Source organism: Heloderma suspectum, chromosome 1 (genome assembly GCF_057233095.1).
Source record: "Heloderma suspectum isolate Gila_16-S chromosome 1, 16-S_ref, whole genome shotgun sequence".
Taxonomy (NCBI): Eukaryota; Metazoa; Chordata; class Lepidosauria; order Squamata; family Helodermatidae; genus Heloderma; species Heloderma suspectum.
In genome coordinates this window covers 68,110,260-68,131,911 of record NC_139458.1, presented here as the reverse complement: position 1 = coordinate 68,131,911, position 21,652 = coordinate 68,110,260, and the positions used below count along the sequence as shown (strand labels likewise).

The window sequence follows — 21,652 nt, the reverse complement described above, 5'->3', positions numbered from 1 at the left end:
GCTTCCCAGTATTGCTGCTTCGTTTCTAGAAAAAAAGTAACATGTGAAGTGGCCTCCAGAAAGCCAAGAGGGAAGTTTGCACTGGCCTGCCATCCTGGGCCAGAACAGCCATTACTTTAAATCCGTATCTAGCGCCTATCCTTATTTTGCATTTTTACTCTAGAGTGGACACAGGGGGCCTCATCTGCACCCTAGTGTTGGTGGTAGGGGCTTTTGAGATCTGGATCGGCCCGTGTCTACTTTAGAGTAAAAATGGGGCGGGGGAGGGAAACCATAGCTGGTAGATACGGATTTAAAGGAATGCCTGTTTTGGCCGGCAGACCTTGGGCAGGCACAGCAGGGTAGCTGCTCCTCACTCGCTGGGCGAGAAGCGGCTCCAATCCCGCCCTGCGGCGGCGAACGGAAATCACGAGCCCGACTCGACAAGCCAGCCACGCTGGTGACAGCCCCGAGCGCCGCTTGTGAGAGCGCGGAGCGCCGCTCGCCCGTCCGCCATTGGTTAGCTCCACGGAGCGCGTCACGGGCCGGGGCGTGGCTTCCATCAGCTGTTTGGGTAATGCCAGGAAGCAAGTGTATTTTGGAAACAATGCTGTGTGGGGCTAGCGGCGGCAGTGGCCGCGGCGCCTGAGGTTGCAGCCCGGGGACTTTCCGGCTCCCGCTTTTTCCGCTGGCTGCTCTGGCTGGCGGTGCAGCAGATCAGTCGAGATGAGGGGTCGCTGATCCCCGCCTTACAACGCGCCGGCTCCCGCTCCTGCCTCTGGTCTTCGGCGGACGGTCGCTGGCCGCAAAGCCCCGACAGCGGTCTGAGTCGCAGTTGGGGCAGCAGGTCGGTAGTGTCCGGGGGTTGGCGAAGTTCAGTCTTTCTTTCTACAGCTTTGATCTGGGACAGGCGTTGCCCACGGGGAGAAAGCGAGCCAACTCTTGATAGCATCGCGCTCGTGGGACGCCTTTCGTCAGATCTTCATTTGAACTTCTAACAGGACGTTGTATTTCCTTATTATCTGTTTGTTGATCGCCTCGAGACTTAAAGATAAGGCGGGCTGTACGTTTAAATAAGTGAACGAATTAATCCCCTGTATGGTTTCATTAGAGGCACCCGCAGCAGGGGCTTCCTTCACTTGATGCTTACAGCCCTGGGATCTCCAGGCACTGCGAGTTCTTAAAAGTTCTGGAGCAAAGGATATTCCCTCTTGCCACCCGCACCCCAGAATCTGTGTTACATTTACTGCCCAGGAGGATCCTTCTATTTTGATCATAGGTTTAGAATTGCATTATCGGGCATCAAGAAGAAAAAAATCGGCAAATGTTTTTTCCACAAAGCCTTTCCTTTACCTTCACCAGAAAATTGGGATCTCAAAGGGTCATCGAACCATATGCACTTGCACACCTTTCACCTAACTTTTCAGGAAATAATAACCTTTTTTAGAGACGTATTGAGCTGCAAGAAAAGTTGTTTAAAAATTAGGATCTCTAGCTGAGTTTCAGGGGAAGGTTGCCACCCTTTTTCTAGCAAGGCTTCTGTGCCTCCAACAGCTGCTTGACAGACATAACGTTTGTGAGGAAAACATCATCTCTTGAATTTGGGTCTGTCATATAGGCATAAAGGTTGCCACTTTTTTCAGAGCAGGACTCCTATTTCAGACAGATTATGCAAACTAGAGGTAGCACAGCAACTGGCAGTTGTCTAAATGATTTGTTAATTGTTTCCTTCACTGTGACTTCTTGGCATGCTGCAAATAATATATTTCAGTACAACATTCATTATCTAGAGAAATACTTTAGCCCCTTGAAATACTTAAGTAGTCAACAGACCTTGTATTTTTTCACCAAAGCAATGGACACTAGCCAAAAGGAGTGATTTAACCTGATTTGAATCACTCCTTTTGGCAACTTGCTGATTTGTATAGTATTACTGATCAGAAAGGAGTCATTTGCTTCTGGTGGTTTGGCCACTAATGTACTGTGTGAGTACTTAACTGAAGGATCAAATGACTTCATATATGATATGTGCTATGTGAGGTACTGCATTTGTCGAATCATCTTGATAACTTTGGAGTGCCTGTCTCTTTTTTGTGGTTGTAAGGATTTGTTTTCCCCTCATCCTGACCTGGAATAATGTATTAAAGTCTTAAATGCACCTCTTACTCTGTGGCACTTGAGTGCTGGACGGAATTAAAGGAATTGTGAAGTCCCAAGCATAGTCCAGCTTCCTGCTTTGTTTTGGTTAACTGGCATGCACGTGTGTCATACCCCTCCCTTTGTTCTTCCTCACTGCTCTGTTCCTGAGAGTAGGCAAGTGGTTGTAATGTACATTGAGTTTTTGTGAGAGAATGGTGGTGGCAGATGGAAGAATGAATACATTGTGTGGCTCCCAACAGGTGTTTCCACGCTGGGAGAACTGCAGAACTCTTTTCACTTTTTGTGACATTTATATATTTATTTATTTATTTATTGGAAGATACTTGCTGAACTGACTTCGTTCTTTCAAAAGGCTATGATTATTATTTATTATGCAGCTCTTTCAGGAAATGTAGAGTTGCATACATGGGACTTTCAAGTAGCCTCCCGGGTGCTAACCAGGCTGGGATTTGCTAAATGTTATCAATTGTGTAACAGCATCATTTTATGGTATGTGATTTCTAGGGTAGGCCATGCTTATGCTATAAATGTGTTATTTAAGTATTCACTGTAAGGATTTCCCTCCCTTGTTCCTCTAGAAAAACTGTAAACATTTTTAGAAATTCTGCCTTGTCCTACTTGCAAGGAACTGAGACAGGTATGTTACCCTCAGCCTTGTGAGGTTGGTAGTCTAAAAGAAGGTAACAAGTTCCCCAAGCTTCATAACTGAGCAGGGATTTGAACTTGCCTTTTCCAACAACCAAGCCGAATGCTCCAGCAGCTACACAAAAGTATACAGTCCTATGGACTCTTATCTGGGAATAGGAATGGCCCGACTGGGTCTGCGAGTCCGTCGGGCTGCCCACGCCCTGAACTGTGCCCGCTGGGCCTCTGGCCTCACTCGCCCCTGCTCACACCCTCCCGGACATTCCCCACACTCACCCAGACCCATCTGTGAGCGCCCGCCATCTTGCCGAGCTTATTTTTACAGAAAAAAGGAGGTAATTAAAATGTGCATATTTAAATATGCGCACATTCGAGCTGGGAAAGGCTGAGCTATGCAATATTAGAGGCATAAGTGGCCCATTTATGTCTCTAATATTGCATATATCAAGCTTTCCCAGCCCAAATGCTCCGCAAAATAGTGGGTGATCATGGACGGGATCCAGGGTGAGTATGGGTGGCTTGGCAAACTCATGGGGGCTCGAACGCAGGTCTGGGGGGCTTGAGCGGGGTAGTGCTTCAGCAGGCACCCGCCGATACTGGATGGGGGTGGGTTCATCCATCCCTATCTGGGAATGAGTCCCATTGAACACAGTGGGGGTTACTTATGAATAACCATGCGTAGGATTGCACTGTAAGTGAACATTTTGGCTCTGAGATCTGCTGCACATAGCATCTTGTTGAATGTGTTTCTGGAGACCTCCATGAGTTTGTTGTATACAGCTGTTGAATGACACATATGACATACATCAAAGGCCTGACAGTGGTTACAATGGCAGTTTGTTCCTGTAGACCTTTGTGGAGATTTCGGGGCCAGCCTACTAGATTGCCATCTTTCAATCATAAAGTAGGGTAAGGGTAGCAACCTGATACCCTCCAGATGTTTTGGATTACAACTCCCATATCCCTCACCTTTGGTCATGCTAGCTGGAACTTATGAAAGTTGTAGTCCAAAACATCTGGAGGGCACCAAGCTGCTTACCTCTGAACTAGGGTGTAGGTCTTGTCCTAAATGTGGGGAGCTCTGGATTGGGCCAGCAACATCCTTCTTCCCTCCCTGATACTTCAGAACATTGCTAGTTCTGTTCTGTCCCCTTCATCTTTTCACTTACCTTATCACCACCCTTTCTTCCTGTTGCAACTTAGGCCTGGTCTATATATGTAGCAGAGTGAGGCGAAAGACTCCTGAGGTAGCAGAGTGGACTCCACTGCTTTAGACAGCAGGGGTGCATGCCACATTTTTTTAGTGTGCCCCCACTACACACAAAAAGAACACTGACAGTGGGGAACGGGACTCTGGGCCAGACCTGCCCCCTTCTCTCCACTTCTCCCTACCCCCCTCTGCAAGTAGGCACTAGCACACTGTCAGGGCTGGGCTGTGAGCTGCAGTCTGAGGTGAGCCACAAACCGGGAACCAGGGGCCATGGAACAATCCAGTATCAAAAAGCAACTCAGAACTGAAGGACAAACCAAGAGGCAGGACTGAGAAGCAAGCCACAAGTCAGGGACAAAGATTAACCAAGAATACAGGAACACACTAGAGCTCAGAAGGACCTTGGCCCTGTTCCAGCATGTGCCTGAATGTGTGAGGGTTTAAAGGAGGTAGAGAGTTAGGGCCCTGCATGCTGGCTCCTCGCCCTATGTCTCCCACGGCTTGGCCCTGCCCCCCACCCCAGTTCAGACCTTGCTGTGTTGAATTAGCAAAGTCTTGTGTTTGAACATGACTAGAATACTCTGTGCATTCACAGATCCTGCCTTATCAGGATTCCCGATTACATGGAGAGTTCTACTCATGTTCAGGCAAATGCGAGTAGAGCTCCCTTTCAGACCTGAACTGAGGGGGGTGGAGCCAGCACACCTGAAGACATAGGGGGCGGGCCAGTGTGGATGGCCCAGACTCTGTAGGCCTTTTAAGCATTCTTGCATTCAGGCTCTTGTTGCTCAAGCAAGAGTGAACTGGCACATGAATCCCTCCTATGCTCCTTCCTGTCTAGGAGAATCAATGGTCGATCTGGGTGAGCAGAGTCAGTCCAGGTCCTGAAGGTAGAAGCAGTGGAGGCTGGTGGCTCCGATGTCAGTGGGGTGGTGAATCCACTCTGGGTTTCATTCAGAACTAGTCAGAACTCTAAAGGATACCTTGGATAGCTTCTTTAGAGTTCTGGCTGGTTCTGACTGAATCCTGGAGCAGATTCACCATCCCACTGACATCAGAGCCACCAGCCTACACTGGGTAGAAGCTGCCTCCTAACATTCAATGATTCATCACATGGGAGAGCTACACAAAGATCCAGCAGCTCCTGGCACATAGCAAGGTGGTGGCAGTCGTTTACATAGCAGAACATTAAAAAATGTGCTGCCCACCTGCATTCTGCAGTGGAAGAGTCCATTCTGTCATCTCATTCTGCTACATGTATAGACTGGGCCTGAGAATGGCAGCAATAATAGGAACTCAAAGATAAGTTATGCTGAGCATTCTGTTCTTAGGACACAGATGCTCTGCCCCTCCATCACTCATGCATTTAGGTATTGCCTGTAAAGCCAGGCCTGGGCCCTGAATTCTATGTGCACAGTGGGAGTGACTATAGCCAGTCTTTTGAGATGCCCATTCCTTTGTCCCCTTGCTACCCATCACCTCTCAAGCTTCTCCTTCCCATCCGTTTGTTCCAGGCCTGCCTATTTCCGTTGTCCCTGACTTTTCACTTGTAGGTTCAGTGAAGCCATGTGACCCAATGCACCCCCAAGAACAGAAGGAGGGGCTGAGCTCTTAAAGAGGAGTGATAGATGTTCTTCCAATGTGACTGGGAGCAAAGGATAGGCTGCTCCTCCAAGCCTGGGTCAACAAGATATTACTCTTAATATTTCAGGCAATGGGAGATATGTTTGCTCCTGCTCCACTACATTCATTATCTGCAATTTTTGTCTCCTCCCCTCCAGTACTATGATGTATGCATGTTTTAGAACTATGAGCCTTACAGCTTGATACTGTGCATACATATTTGGAAGTCAGCCCCACTGAACCCCAGAGCGGATTTACTATGTCACTGATGTTGGAGCCACCAGCCTCCACCGGGTAGGAGCTGCCTCCCGACATTCAATGATTCACCACATGGGAGAGCTACACAAAGATCCAGCAGCTCCTGACACATAGCAGGGTGGTGGTGGTGGTGGTGTACATAGCAGAACATTAAAAAAATGTGCTCCCCGCCTTCAGCCTGCACTGAAAGAGTCCATCCAGTACCAGAGGTGGTGAGCCTATGTACACCAGTTGCTGGGGAACATGGGTGGGAGGGTGCTGTTGCACTCATGCCCTGCTTGAGCATTCCCGGCCGACAGCTGGTTGGCCACTGTGTGAACAGAATGCTGGACTAGATGGATCCTTGGTCTGATCCAGCATGGCATTTCTTGTGTTCTTATGTCTTAGACTGGGCCCGAGAATGGCAGCAATAATAGGCACTCAGAGATATGGTATGCTGAGCATTCTGTGCTTAGGCAATGTGTCTTCTAGGTAAGTGAGTTTAGGATTAAAGCCATTGCAGCTTTATCCTATGTGTCTTTACTCTGAGTCTGAAGTAAGTCACACTGAGTTCAACAGGACTCTTCTCCCAAGTAAAGTATACATTAAAGGCAGGGGTGAGGGACCTTTAGACCTCCAGGTGTTATTGGACTCCACCTCCCATCAACCCCAGCCAGCATGGTCAGTGGTGATGGGAGTTGTAGTCCAACAACATCTGAAGGGCTACAAGTTCCTCACCCCTGTTGAAAGGCATAGCCCTGGGCCTTCTCTTTTGCTTTCACCACTCACCTTAGACCAGGGATTCGTAAACATTCTCCAGTGCCTACATTTTAAGTTTGGGCTTTAGGTTTACCTTAAATTGCTTGCAATGAAACCAAGAATGGTGTTATGCCTGCTACTAGACTGGATTTTAAGTTCCTTTTATGGCTGGAGTAACAAAGAGACTCCTTCTAAATATGGGAAGTAGAAGCGTATAGTGGGCTATAGCTGAAATTGAGACCAAATCAATTGCTTTAGTGAAGATGCATCACACAGGCTGTGACGTGTTGCTTCAAACCTCAGATAAACTTACTTGATAGTACAGGTATCCAGAATCAGACTAGATTTACAGCCAAAGCCTATGCAAGTTTAATCAGAAGTAAGTCCTAATTTCACTGAGACTTAATTTGAAGTAAATGTGCGGCAGATTGCACATTTGAAGTCTGTCAAGACTTCTGGTAAATTACTGAAGGTTATATTGCACAAACCACAGCAAAACAAATGACCCAAAGATTGAATTTCACTTCCTTGTTTGGGGTCTGGGGACTTGCATATACACAGACACACACACATTGTGTGTATGCGTGTGTGTGTGTGTGTGTGTGTGCGCGCGCACATACGCGCATACGCAGATTAAACTAGCTTGCCAGAAAATAGTGAGATAGTAATTGTTGGCCTTAAGGAGCTCTAAAAAACAGTACATTGCCTGTTTTTGTAATCTATAACCCAAGGTCATGCCAGTGGTCACTATGGTTTTACATGTTCAAGCATTTTATGGACCTACTAAAAGGAACTGAAGCTTTTTCTGTCTCAGCTTTATATTGGACTACTCTAATAACATGAGTATTAGAGAAAGGCACAGTGTTTAGATATAACAAAGGTGAGTGTTTGGGCAGGGGGCGGGCAGGGAGAGAGATGGAAGACAGTCTCAACAGTTATCCATTACAGCCGGTGTTCCCCCTTCCCTTCCTTACCTGCCACCCCCAGTTGTTGGACTGGAGTGGGGGTTGCTGTTAGGCATTCGTCTCTGGAGTCCTAAGGCAGAGTACCTGGTTGTGTTAGCAATGTATGCCCAGGAGAGTAACTTTATGCAAAGTCCCCCCTTCTCTCTCTCTTCACCAGAGTTTCCCCCTTGTGAGCTCTAAGTGGCCATGCACCCTGTTATCTGACTTGTGGTCTCTCTGTATTGAGGTTCATATACTGGTGTTGGTGTGCTGTGACTGGGGGTTGAGTTCCACCAACCTTCATCAACCTGCTGCTCTCCAAATGTTTTGGACTTCAGCTCCCATCAGCCCCAGTCAGCATAGCCAATGATCAGGGATGTTAGGAGTTGTAGTCCAAATCATCTGGAGGGCACTAGGTTGGAGAAGGCTGAGTTATACCATATACTATGCTTTGTTGTAGTGATGTGGGTTAGGAGGTTGTCAACATGGGGGCTATTTTTAATTTCCCCCCTTCCCATTGAAGTCAATAGGAGGGAAATTTCCTGCCCAGGTGTGGGGCTGGTGTAAATTTGCATTGTCGACAGGGGCATGGCCATGGATTGAAGGGGTGTAGGAGACAAGCATAGAGATAGCGCATTGTTAAACTATGGAATTCACTGCCACAAGACATAGTGATGGCCACCAATTTGGATGGCTTTAAAAAGAGGGTTAGACAAATTCCTGGAGGAGAAGATGATCAGTAACTACTAGACCTGATGGTTATAAGCTACCACCATTATCAGAGGCAGTATGGCTATGTACAGCAGTTGCTGGGGAACATGGGCAAAAGGGACTCATGTGCTGCCTGTGGGTTTCCCGTGGCCACTGTGTGAACAGAATTGAGCTGGACTAGATGGACCCTTGGTCTATCCAGCATGGCTTTTCTCATGTTCTTATGTTCTCCTCTGTGACGCCTATGACTCATACCATTTCAGAGGTTCCACTGGTGTATCTTCGCCAGCATATCTGGCATTCTGCCAGTGCAGCAGGGCTTCTGCCAAATTCTATAGCCCCTCAGCCAGTGGATCTTCAGTACAGAGCTGCACCCTAAGTGTGCTTAGTATTGCACAATTTCTTTTAGCTAAATAAAACTTGTGTACTTTCAGCCTGCATAGATGCCCATTTTTTCCACATATTCTGCCACATTTGATGTGGCAGGATGACATGTTTGTTTATGAGTTGCTTTTTTATCTCGTCTCCAGTGTTTTTTAATCATCTTCATACATTGCTGGGTGAAGTTGTCCAGATATTTGGAGCATGATGCCATCAGTATACTGAAGAGGCCCTGTTCTGTTTTTCCTATCCATCTGTATCAGGTGTGGTGGTGACCTCAGTAAGAATGAGAGTGAATAAACAGAAGCTTGAACCAGACAAGATGAAGCAGCTGATGGTAGGTGATTCTGTTGCTGGGGGTCATACTCCCTTAAGGAGGAGGTTCACAATTTGGAAGAGCTCCTGGACCCAGTACTACTTTTGGATGCTCAGGTGGCAACCGTGATCCACTGTATGTTCTATCAGTTTTGATCAATACACTAGCTCCACTATTTCTTTGAGGCTGGGGCCCTGCTCACTGCCACACATGCTATAGTAACCTCTCAATTTGGCCACTGTAAAGCACTTCATATGGGGCTGCCCTTGAACACAGTCTGGAAAATTCAGCTAGTCCAGAATGTGGTAATATGACTATTTTGTCAGGTACTAGATGCCGGGAGCATGGAACACTGACATTTTGTGAGTTCCACTGGTTCTCAGTTTGTTTCCGGGTTAAATTCCAGATGCTAGTTTTGACCTTCAAAGACTGGGATACCTTACAGAGGATCTTCTCCCATACAACTCCCCTCTCCCTCCCCATGAATTTAGATCATAGTGGGAGATGCCACTGTAGGTTTCAGCATCTTCTCAAGTGAGATGATCTGTGACCAGAAGTAGGTATTTCTCCTGTGGTGGCACCTGGTATTAAGGAACTCCTGCCAGATGTGTTCTGCTCAGGCCTTTCAGCATCTAGTCAACCCACGTTGGTTTCAATTGTGTTCGTTTACTAACTTTAATTTGGGTGCTGCTATTTTTTTAACTGCTGGTTTTAAAAAGAAATGTCTAAGCTGTAATGGGTTTTTTTAAAAAAAATTCTCATGGTTTTTATACTTCTCTTATGACCTGCTTTGAGCACTGGTTAGGTGGAAAAGCAATATATAAATTGAAATATAAATAAATGTGGGTGTCATAACCAGAAAGCCCTGCTGTGAACCTCAACAGATTCAACAACAGAAAAGGAGACGAGGAGGCATCTGAAGATCACAGGGAATGGGGATGGTTTATGGCAGGCAGCAATCCTTTAGGTATTTAGCCCCCCCCCCCCAAATATTAAGGGTTTTAAATGTATTAAGCAGCACCTTGAACTGGACCTGGAAGCAAATACTCCAGGTATTGCCACGATGGGAATAATGTGCTCTTTGTAATCTACTTGAGGAGGTGTGAGTTCTGTACCAGCTGTAGCTTCCAGACTATCTTCAGGGGTACACCAATGTAATTAGTTGTGATGGTTTTCTGGAGGGGAGGCTACCAGTGCATAGATGATAGTACCAAGGTCTGGTAATAGAGAGGACCAAGCTATCCCGAGATAGTTTGGCCAATTGTATGGCTCTTAGTTAAAATCTTATTCTGTTTCATTCTTTTTTAAGCTTCTCTGAGAAGATGAGTTCATTGTACTTCTGTTGTAAGAGAACCACCTTGAGGAGGATTCACTTCAAAAGGTGGCATAGATATGTTTTAAATAAATTAAATTGTACACACATGTGCAAGGAAACAAAATGGCATAGCCCACAGATAGATGGCATAACCAAAATCCAACTACTGAAACAGCTAAATTTACTAAAAAGATAAACAAACAAAACCATTTCAGTAATACACATAGGTAATATTAGATGTAAATAGATAACCCAATACAATATTAAGATGTGTCACCAGCTAGAAATTGTGGGTAGATGTCCCTCCCACCCTTTCTGTCACTCAGTGATCATTGGGGCCTTTGAATTAAGTTAAGGTGGAGTCCCAAGTAGGGTCAGGAAACCAGAGAAACCTGTTCAGCTGGGCTCTCAGGGGAAGCGCCCTGATGCAGGGGAACAGTGGATCCCGCCCCCCTGCCCTGTCCATTCCCTTCTCTTTCCTCTGTTAGCTTTTCTCCTCTTTATCTTCTTTCTCCACAGAAACAGATGATTAGGACAGGCAGCCTGCCTAAACATCAATCCCCCGCACAAACTATTTCTTCCCAATTTGCTTCCCCCCCACATCTGTCAAAAACAGACCATAGCATTTCCCCTCTGCTCTCTCATTGGTTTCCCTTTAAATAATTACCCCCCTTCTTTGTCTCAAGTCCCCTCCTGTGTCTGTTCTAGATCAGAGGAATTCAGTCAGAATTCACTTCCAACCAAATATTTATGTTTTATATCAGAGAGTCAGATAAAGTTCAGGGAGAATTTTTCAGGTAGACTTTTGTGCATTTGTGGAACAAAGGTGTATACAATGCTTTAGTTACGGCCATGTGTGGCCAGTGGAATCAAGCAATTAGGCTGGAAAGCTGCCCACCCCACCCCAATAAGAAATGTTGGAATTTGCATGCAGGAAATGTAAAATTCTGTGGCCAGCATACATACAGTCAGGGCCAGAAATATTGGAACAAGGGTAACTATTTTGGCAGTTGGCCTCTGTACACCACCACATTGAAGTTGAAAGGAAACACACCCAGATGGGAGCGAAGTCAGGACTTTCAGTTGTAATTCAAGGGGTTTGACAAAAGTGGGGCACTAACCATTCAGGAAGGACAGCCAGTGGCATACACACACACCCATCGTTGGTGGCTCATAAGGAATGGAACAAACCAACATCATTTCAAACTTAAGGATCGCCTTTAATACCTGGATGAAAATCCTTTGCAGTCAATGACTGCCTGAAGTCTGGAACCCATGGACATGACCGAATGCTGAGGTTCCTCCCTCGAGATGCTTTGCCAGGCCTTTACTGCAGCTGCCTTCAGCTGCTGCTTGTTTGTGGGTCTTTCTGCCTTCAGTCTTGTCTTCAGTAAGTGAAAAGCATGCTCTATTGGGTGGAGATCAGGTGACTGACTTGGCCATTGAAGAACATCCCACTTCTTTGCCTGAATAAACACGTGGGTAGCTTTTGCTATATGTTTTGGGTCATTATCCATCTGCAATATGAAGCAGCGTCTTATCAGTTTGGCAGCATTTGGCCGAATCTGAGCAGAAAGTATAGTCCTATACACTTCAGCAGAATTCATCCTGCTGCTTTTATGAGCAGTTAGGTCATCAATAAACACCAGTGATCCGGTTCCATTGGCAGCCATACATGCCCATGCCATAACACTACCTCTACCATGTTTGACAGATGATGTGGTATGCTTTGGATCATGAGCTGTTCCTTTCCTTCTCCATACTTTTCTCTTCCCATCATTCTGGTACAAGTTTATCTTGGTTTCATCATTCCAAAGAATCTTATTCCAGAACTGAGAAGCCTTTTTTAGGTGTTTGCTGGCAAAGGCTAATCTGGCCTTTCAGTTCTTGAGCGTTACCACTGGTTTGCACCTTGTTGTAAAGCCTCTGTATTTATATTCATAAAGCCGTCTCTTGACCGTAGATGTTGACAATGACATGCCTACCTCCTCAAGAGTGTTCTTGACCTGGCTAGATGTTGTGAAAGGGTTCCTCTTCACCATGAGCAGAATTCTGTGGTCATCCCCTTTAGTTGTCTTCCGTGGTCTGCCAGGCCTTTTGCTGTTGCTGAGCTTGCCAGTTAATTCCTTCTTTTTCAGGATGTTCCAAACTGTTGTGTTGACCACTCCCACTGTTTTTGCTATCTCTCTGATGGGTTTATTTTGTTTCCTCAGCCTAATGATGGCCTCCTTCACTCCATGGACACCTCTTTGGACCTCATGTTGGGAATTCCAGTGAACAGCTACCAAATGCAAATGTAACACTCAGAACCACCTCCAGGCCTTTTATCTGCTTGATTGGTCATGGAGTACCCAGGAAACAGGCCACACCTGGCCATGCAGCTGCTTGTCAGCCATTCTTTCCATTACTTATGAGCCACCAACGATGGGGGGGGGGTGTATGCCACTGGCTGCACTTCCTGAATAGTTAGTGCCCCACTTTTGCCAAGCCCCTTGAATTACAGCTGAAAGTCCTGACTTGGCTCCCATCTGAGTTTGTTTCCTTTCAACTTCAATGTGGTGGTGTACAGAGGCCAACTGCCAAAACAGTTATCCTTGTTCCAATATTTCTGGCCCTGACATGTACATCATGTGAATTTGTTTAGGTTTGTTTGTGGAAGTTATCGGTGTTGTGTTGCCATCCTATAGTGAAACCGAGGGCCAAATCAGACATTAGGGATGTCAGAGAAATTCACAATGGATTCAAATGAGTTCGGATTTCTATGAAGTCAACCTGTGGATTCTGAAGCAGACCGGGTTTTTACTGGGGGGGGGGATTTGTGCTAATTTGCGGGGGACACAAAATTCTTGTATATTCCTAAAAAACAATCTGATTCTGTCAATAAATGGATGATGGAACAAAAGGTGCCTGAAAAGCCGCGTAACACAGATAGAACGGATTTAACAGAATCCATACATCTCTGTTAGACATTACTCGAAAGACATAGCTACCGTTTCCATTTTTACTCTAGAGTTGGTGTGGGGCCTCTGATCTGGATTGGGACCCCCTAGCCCCCCTCTATGGGCCCAATCTGGATTGACCCTTTTGCCCCTGCAGTTTGCATTGCAAAATAGTGATCCATAACAGCGAGCTATGTCTTTCAAGTAATGTCTGTTTTGGCCCTGTGTTGTGTGGGGTCAGAACTAGTCATGGATAATGAAAGGAGGGAGTCAGGACAGTTGAAGTACTGGTGAGGAACAAGGTGAGGGGAGTGGTGGCAATTGTATTGGGATGGAGATGGGGACATGAGGAAAGGGAAGCGGTAGTTCACAAGTTGCAGGCCAGGCCTACTAAGAGTCACAGTGCCGAAGGTGGTGGGTTTAGATGCTGTTCATATATGTTTCACCAACGACAGACACCATTTGGATTTCTTGGCTCAGATAACAAAATCTTCAGTCAGGCCTGTCTAACCTCAAGGGTTAGTAACATCCCAGCAGGATGTTACTAACTTCATCCTAGCATTTTGCAGATCCTGGTAGGCATTATTGTGTTCCAGTGCTTACTACACAAGTTTATATCGATCAAACTTGACTGATACCTTCAAACAGTGTTGTGACTGCAGAACTTTCAAAGTTTATAGCAGAGGTGGAGAACCTGTGACTCGCCAGATGTTGACTCCAGCTCCTGTCAACCCCCGCCAGCAGGCCTATATGGTCATAGATTATAGGAGTTGTTGTCCAACAACATCTGGAGGGACACAGGTTCCCATTCCTGGGTTAAGAAGAACATTGCCTCCTAAGTGCTGAGAATGGAAGGTCCTTGTGACTGAAGTATTAAATGCGATTGTGGCGAGCTAAGATGGTGTTGGATTCTAAAATATTCTTCCTTGAAGCTTTTAATGTTTCTCTTGGGCTTTCTTCTTATGAATAACAAGATTTTAAAAATTTGAACCTTTTTTATATTCCATATTGTTTAGCCACTTTCTTCTGAGATCCCTGTTAAAGAGGAGGAGAGCTTGGTCAATTGGCCTCCATCATTCACCTATTACTTGGTTTTCCCCCCAAACCTAATTCATAAGCTGCTCTATGACGAAGTTGTAAAGAAAACCATGTTTCCTTTCCAGTATATTCTTGGCTCTGTAATTCAGTGGTGCCTTTATCTGTTTTCACAGTGTTGTGTTTTTGTTTTAATTGCAGGTGAAATGGATCCCCCTGGCTACCTGGAGGATGACTTCTCCAATTTGGATGGGCTGGATGATGATGTGTTCCACTCTGAGGACTGTGGACTTGCCAGTCAGCCCAGTGAGATGACTTTTCCTGGCATTTTCACACAGAGCAAGTCCTACAACTGCCTGTTGGGGAGATTCCAGCTCTTCCCACTTACTCACTGTTGTGGCCCGGGCACCAGGCCAGCAAAGCAACAAGACAAGGCAACTCAAACACTCAGCCCATCCTCTTCCAGCCAGGATGTCATGTTACCTTGTGGGGTCACTGAAGAGCCCCAGAGACTCTTCTATGGTAAGGATGCTCAGATGTGACTTTTTTTTTTTTGCTTTTGCACTGGAAAAACCCTCCCTTTTTGTTAGTTCATATCTTTGGCAGCCTTCCCCAATGTGGTACCTTCTAGATGTGTTGGACTACAACTCCCAGTATTCCCCAGCCAGCTATGCTGACTGAAGAATGCTGGGAATTGTAATCCCAACACATCTGGAGGGTGCCAGATTGAAGAAGGCTGATCTGTGGCACTCTTGAGCTGCTGCTTCTTCTGAAGAAAGATCGTTCTGTATTAATACCTTTGCCCTCCTCACCTTGTGTGGTACAGTGGACTGCACCAGGGGGATCTTGAAAATGTATACAGTCAGTATTGCACCATGAAGCATGAAATTGAATTTGCTCAACCAGAAAGTGATACAGAATCCTGAAAACCTCACATTGTTGCTATTTTAAATGAGCAAGCTTCTATTCCTCATGGGCCTTTGAAATGTACGGGCAGATCCTGCTCAGGGCTCAAGCTATTTCAGCATTAGACTATTTCCTGCAGAGACAAAGACAAGGAGAATCTAATTTAAGTGAGTGTTGGTCTTATTTTCACCCAAGTAAGATTTGTTTAAGGAGGATCCGTAGCTCAGTGATGGAGCACATGATTTGCATGCAGAAGGTCCCAGATCCGTCTCCAGGTAAAGCTAGGAAAGTCTCTTGCCTGAAACCCTGGAGAGCTGCTGCCAGTCAGTGTCAACAGTACTGGGCTAGATGGACCAGTGGTCTGACTGTGTATGAGGCAGCTTCTTACATTCTTAAACCAATAAATAAGTGGCAAGTTGCCTAATGAATCCAAATCATATGACTGGGGTAATTCAAAGCCCCATGACTCTGCTTTTTTGCCCATTACGGTTTCCAATTTCTTTACAGAAAAATAATGCAGAAGTTATGGTGTATGTCCTTCTTTGGATTGAAAGAGATTGCTGGATATTTTTTATCTGTGCTCTGCAAACCTGTTGCTGTAGCAAGGCCTCATTCAGGCTGCCACCCAAATAACACTTCTCAGGAAGTGCTATGAACTATCATTACTTAGAGACTAATAGCAAAGTCTTAAATTGTCCTGGAGGGAAAAAATAACCTAAGCTATCAGCTTTCTAAAAAGGATTGGAAATGGTCTACAACTGCTATGCTTAATTCAGATGAGAAATTTTCTTTTCAGAAATAAAAGTTGACAGGAATCAAAATCTCCCTGGATATTTTGGTCATGAAACTTTGACATAGCGTTAAACAATGTTCTCTTGTAGTGTGTTGTTTATGGCAGAAAGACTATGCGCTTCATGCTGAGAGGTTGTAAGCCCGATTCTTCTCTGATGTTTGGCAGGGAATGCTGGGTACCGTTTACATGTCAACCCAATTGGTTTCTCATTGAATCCACACCTCCAGGAGGAACCTCAGGAAAGTCCACAGGAATTGCGTACTGAAGTTCAGATTGCACGGAAGTTACAGTGCATTGCAGACCAGTTCCACAGGCTTCACCTACAGAGGGTAGGCTGACTTTTGGGCAAGGAGGGTGGGGGTGGAGTGGGGAAGTTCATTCATGGACTAGGATGCTCTGTGCATATGTTGGTGGGCCAAATGTTTTATCTCTTCTTTTTCCAATGAGTACCCAATGCTTTTTGTATTGCTCTTGATAATTGGATCAAAATTGGGTAACTGTATTTTTGAAGCATATATAGTCTAAAATTGATATTCTTCTTAAAAAATGCTATTTTATTTTTTTGTTTAGTTGTCCTTAACCCAGAGTAGGTAATAGTTTTCTTATTTCTATATATAAAGGCAGTTTCTTGCGGTAAGTCACTTTGCAGCATGACCAACAAACAGAATCCATGAAGAGCTATGCAGACAGAAGAGGGCTTGCTTCTAAATGGCCCCCACCTAGTTCTATGGGACAAAGCTTTAAAAAAACCAGGAAAACTTTTGAAGAAAGGGCTGAACATGTTCTTCCCAAGGAACAGTAGGTTAACTAATCTAGGGGGCAGGTTTAGCCCCTTACCTCAGTGTTGCCCCTCAGTACATAACTTTTACTTCTCCATATACTTTTTTGCTCATCCAGCTCCACCACCTTTGGCTGTATGAAGGTCTCCTGCTCCCTCAAACGACTCTACCCTTTCTCCCTTGCTATCCCTTATGCATGGAGTTGCCTCCCAGAATGCCTCAGTGATTGCCTCATCCCTCCTTTCTTCAAATCCCTTCTCAAAACCCATCTTTTCCGTGGCACAACCCCTTAGTCCCCATGCCCTAGTGTAACTAAGGGCACAATTCTATGCAAGGTTAGACAGAAAAAAGCCCTACAACTCCTAGCATTACTCTCAGTGATAAGCCCCTTAGGGACCTGCCATCTCCTTCTTTGTGCAGTGCCATGTACATGGAGGGCACATATAATATATGTGGCTACTTTTTCTCATCGGAGTGAATGGCAAAGAGCATCCCTTGGACTTTTGGATTAAGAACCAAACCTGCCCATAGCAGTGGATGGGCCAGATTCCACTCAGAGGGATCACACAGAAGAGTGCAACGTGTCTCTCTTGTACACAGACACATGCAGATGTAAGATGCATCCCTACTGGGATGCCCTCTCCCCACTGCCAAACCTGCCATGCATTAAAATGATGGCATATTGCTAATGCAAATATAAAATACCTGGTTTCATGTTTCAACAGCTCACACTCTAAACTAGGTTCTGATATGCAGAGGAAAGAATGGGAAATGCAAGAATGCCATCCACTGTTTTGCCTGATTTTCTCCTTCCCCATTCTTAGCTTGTACCCAAAGACTTCTTCTCCATCCTACCAACTCCAGCATCTCCTTTCACTTCACAACACTCTACACTGAAGGGTTGCAGCTATTATCAAAAAGGTTCCCAAACACCAAAATAATTTTAACTATGCCCAGAATCCCTCTCTGGGCTTCACCTCTTCCCCACCCTTGTATATGTATAACAATAATAATAATACTTAACACTTGTATGGTGTTTTCTAGGATTCAAAGCATGTCACATGCCTTATCTAGTTATAATTGTTTCAACGACTCTGTAAGGGAAATCAGCATTATTATCTCCCATACTGCAGATGGGGAGATTGAGGCTGAGAGAATTGGTTGCCTAAGGCCACCTAGTGAGCTCAAGGCAAAAGTGACATTCAAACAGACTTCCCAGTTCACTTCCTAACTCAGTCTCTTAGCCATTGTCTCTACACCAGCTCTACTCAGTGCACTTAGTAAGGCTAGTATGCAGTGTACAACACTGACATCTTTCAGAAAAGTTCCTGGCTGCAAAATAGTATGTAAGAGTATTTGCTATGCTTTCTGTATAACTTTCTTTGCAAGAACAGGCACCTGCAAAACCACCAGGTGTCAGAAGTTTCACCTCAGGCTTTTCTGCCTTTATAAAATAAATCATAAACCAAAGGAACAAACTTTAAGGTCCTGAACTTCTGACCACTGTTCTTTGACCTTGGAGAGGAGGTAAGATGACCTCTGGGCATAAGATGCTTTCTCTGTGTTCTTTCTCCCCGCTCCCCCCCCACTTCTATGTAAGCGGCCCTCACTGCTGTTGTGGTAGGTCTCTCCCCAGTCCATGTGGAATGCTCTCCAACAGATATCCTGGTGCTACAACAAAAATTAAAATTCCCCAAATTCTTTGGAGAAGAGCCAGGAATGTTAAAGCCAGTTTATTTTAACGTATCCAGAACGATCCTATCTAGGCTTGGGCAGGTTTCCATTCCAGCTGAAAGGCATTATACGCTGGAGCTTATCATTGCTGTGGGTTCTGCTTCTCTTCGAAAGATGAGTGCATCTTGTGTCACAAGGCCAAAGTTTTGGTCAGGGGCCAGAGAGTTCTGTAACCAAGCATACCAAACTTTCTAAAAAGGAAACCAGGGCTTTTACGAAGAGAGTGTATTTTTGTAAGATAAGAAAATTCATTTGAAGAAGCTGTGTTGCCTCATTGTGGATATTTCCAGCTGAACAGGAGCAGTAGCATTCAATGGCTTCAGGAAGCTATTGTGGGTTCAGGTGACGCGGGGAATGGAAGGGGACAGTGGCTGCGAGAGCTTGGCACTGTGCAGCCATTGGGATTTCCTATAGGGATTCTGTGGCAGCTGTCAAGTACTGTACAAATGCAGGATCGACACAGGATGTGTGAGCACATTCGCTGTGGCTATCCTCCCGCATGGTGGCAGATGTTCAGACTGCAGAGGCCCACTGCTTGTCACAGACTTCTGTGCCACATCATGCATATCCCTGCCGCTCCTTCCTCAGGACTTCCTTTCTACAGTTTTGGGGGTGTGCCTGCACTTCAGCAAAGTTTGGGGGTCTAAGGCAAAGAAGTGCAGCCTCTGAAATTTGTGGACCTCAAAAAACAGGTTTGGCAAAGGCAACGGGAGAAACAGGTTAACTGGAGGATTTACTCATCAGACTGTCTGGGGGCATCCTAGCTTCTTGTTTTCTGTGAGTGTATAATGTCCGCCTGTTTGATGAGGAGGGATTTTTTTTAATCTCTCCCCCTGCCCCATTCTTTGGATATTACCTCTTTTTCCTCTAGGTAGCACTCCTCCAATATCTGTCTCTAACAATTTTGCCCAGTGTCGCAAAGGTTAACAGGGTTTTGTTTTTGTTAGGCTTTTTTTTTCTTCCTGTCAGGAGTCCTGAAGGGAAGCTGTAGAACTGGTTGTAACTTGACACTTTCCATCTGGGGAGTGTAGCTATCCGATGTCTTTGTCTGGGAAATGTGTCCAAGAATGCCCCAGGGGGAAAAAAAAAAGCTGTAACCAAAAAAGAGAAAGAAACCTGGGCCATCCCCCCCCCCCTTTCTTTGGGCAGAAGTGTTTGTTGCCGTGGTACCAAGAGGAATGGCTGCAGAGCAAAGCAAAAGTAGTGCAGGAGAATTGTCTGTCAGCCAAGCATGTGGGAGAGTTAGTAAACAAAAGCATCCCTCTTTACTACTAGCTTATGCAGCCAAGAGAGGAGGAGCTCTTTGTCTTTCAGCTGAAATAATAGAGTGTTGTAAAGGAGAAAGAGTGCTAGTTGACCATTTCTTTTTCTTCTTTTTAAAGAGGGTGAGAGAAACAAACCCTGAACAGAGGTGGGAACTAGCCAGTGGCTCTCCACCGCACAGAATTTGGAAAGATATTGGCACATAGATTAAGGGTTTCTCTTCTAGAAGGGAAATGGGGGCACTTTATGTTTGTATGGAGCTATGTTGGACACCACTGAAAATTTAATTTATCGCTACGCTTATCCGAATACCTTCTTTGCCTTCCTGCCTCACTCTTGGCCAGTTTTCTCTTCTGCTTGTTGGCAAAGATAACGGAGTGCTGTTCTTCTCTATATGTTAATGGAGAGATTGTCGCCAAGAAAACCATGACTTGCCCATTTGGTTGCCTCAAACAGGTTCAATGGATCCAAATTGCACTAAATGCAGTTAGAACTGGGGCTGCATTAAAGAAACGTTAATTGATTAATTGTGAGTTTTAATTGGTTAGCGGCTAAATATGCATATGGATAAAAAATATTTCCAAAGCAAGGTGCATACTTCCTTCATTTTTAGAAAATGCACATGCCTGCAACACATAATGCACATGTGGCAGGCATCATCTTAGAAAGGGCACTCTGTTCTACGTGAGTGAAAAAGGGAATGCTTCTCGTAGGATGTTGCGTGCTAGCTGTAGTTTTTATAAGTACGTGTATTTAAAAGATCTGCCTGATTAATCGGGTGCACCTTTTTAGTTGAATAAACTTTTTTTTAAAAAGAAATCTATTGACCTCTACTCAATTGCTTGATTAAACATTACAGGCCTAGTTAAAATTTATGTAAGGAGACAACTCACAGTTATAAAAACAACTAGATGATGGAATATATTGCAGAGGGCAGGCGTGGCATTTATTCACTGGAAGTATTTTAAAAAGAATGACTGGATGAGCATCTGTTTAGCATAAATGAGCTAAATGTTTCTGCCATTGTAAGAAATGGATCTAGAAGACCACTGAGATCCCTTCATGTTTCACATGCTACAGGACTCTTCAAAAATATTGGACCAGTTTGCACAATGAAACAAGCCACCGTGACTTGTTTAAATTGTGGTATGTGCCAAGGACCATTAGTGTAATCACCCACCCAGGCGTGCCTTGTCATGTTGTCCGAACCCAGGCAGTATGGTTTGTTTGAGAGGGAAACAACCCTGAAATAGCTCAACAACAGGCCATGGGTCTGTTACTTTGCTGCCTCCATTGTGTCCTCAACTAACCATCCAGCTAACCATTGTGTCCTCTTTTGGATGGCCCAGGGCTTTTAACACTTTCCCCAGTGAATGGAGCCCTGGTGCCCTAAAGGACCTGCTGTGACTTTTTTGCATCGCACTTTGAGGACAAAATTGCTTGTCTCCACAGCAAACTTGATGCTGTTGTTAGTGCAGTTCTAGTCAAGGTGTCTGACACCATCTGCCTGATTTTGTGGGATCAGTTTTCAGTTGTTGCAGCCTGATGACATGGACAAGGTGCTTGCAGGATTGCGACCGACCATGTGCCCTCTTGACCCTTGTCCCTTCTGGCTAATAAAAGCTATCAGAGGGGGTATGACTGGTTGGGTCCAGGGTGTGGTGAATGCTTCAGGAAGGGGTAGTCCCTGCTGTCCTTAAGGAGGCAGTAGTGCGGCCATTCCTGAAGAAGCCCACTCTGGACCCAATGGTATTAGACAACTAGTGCCCAGTTGCAAATACCCCTTTTTTAGGGAAGGTTCTGGAGAGGGTAGTGGCGGAACAACTGCAGGCACTCTTGGAGGATACTGATTATCTAGACCCATTCCAGTCTGGGTTTCGATCTGGTTATGGGACTGAATCAGCCTTGGTTGCCCTGATGGAT

General features: G+C 45.3%; 1 protein-coding gene across 3 annotated transcripts in view; it reads left to right on the top strand.

The window, feature by feature from the left end:
• The first annotated feature begins 235 nt into the window (after window positions 1-235).
• BMF (Bcl2 modifying factor) overlaps window positions 236-21,652 on the top strand; it is a 36,179-nt gene continuing 14,762 nt past the window's right edge. Inside the window, exons 1-4 of one of the 3 annotated variants that reach the window (XM_084845106.1) lie at window positions 243-826; window positions 8,913-8,986; window positions 14,456-14,776; window positions 16,119-16,282. In XM_084845106.1, coding sequence (XP_084701232.1) covers window positions 14,461-14,776; window positions 16,119-16,282 — 480 coding nt within the window. In that variant the 5' untranslated portion in view covers window positions 243-826; window positions 8,913-8,986; window positions 14,456-14,460. Of the gene's footprint in view, window positions 827-8,912; window positions 8,987-14,455; window positions 14,777-16,118; window positions 16,283-21,652 lie in introns of all 3 variants that reach the window. The other 2 variants (XR_014789291.1, XM_084845096.1) reach the window with 2 other exon arrangements.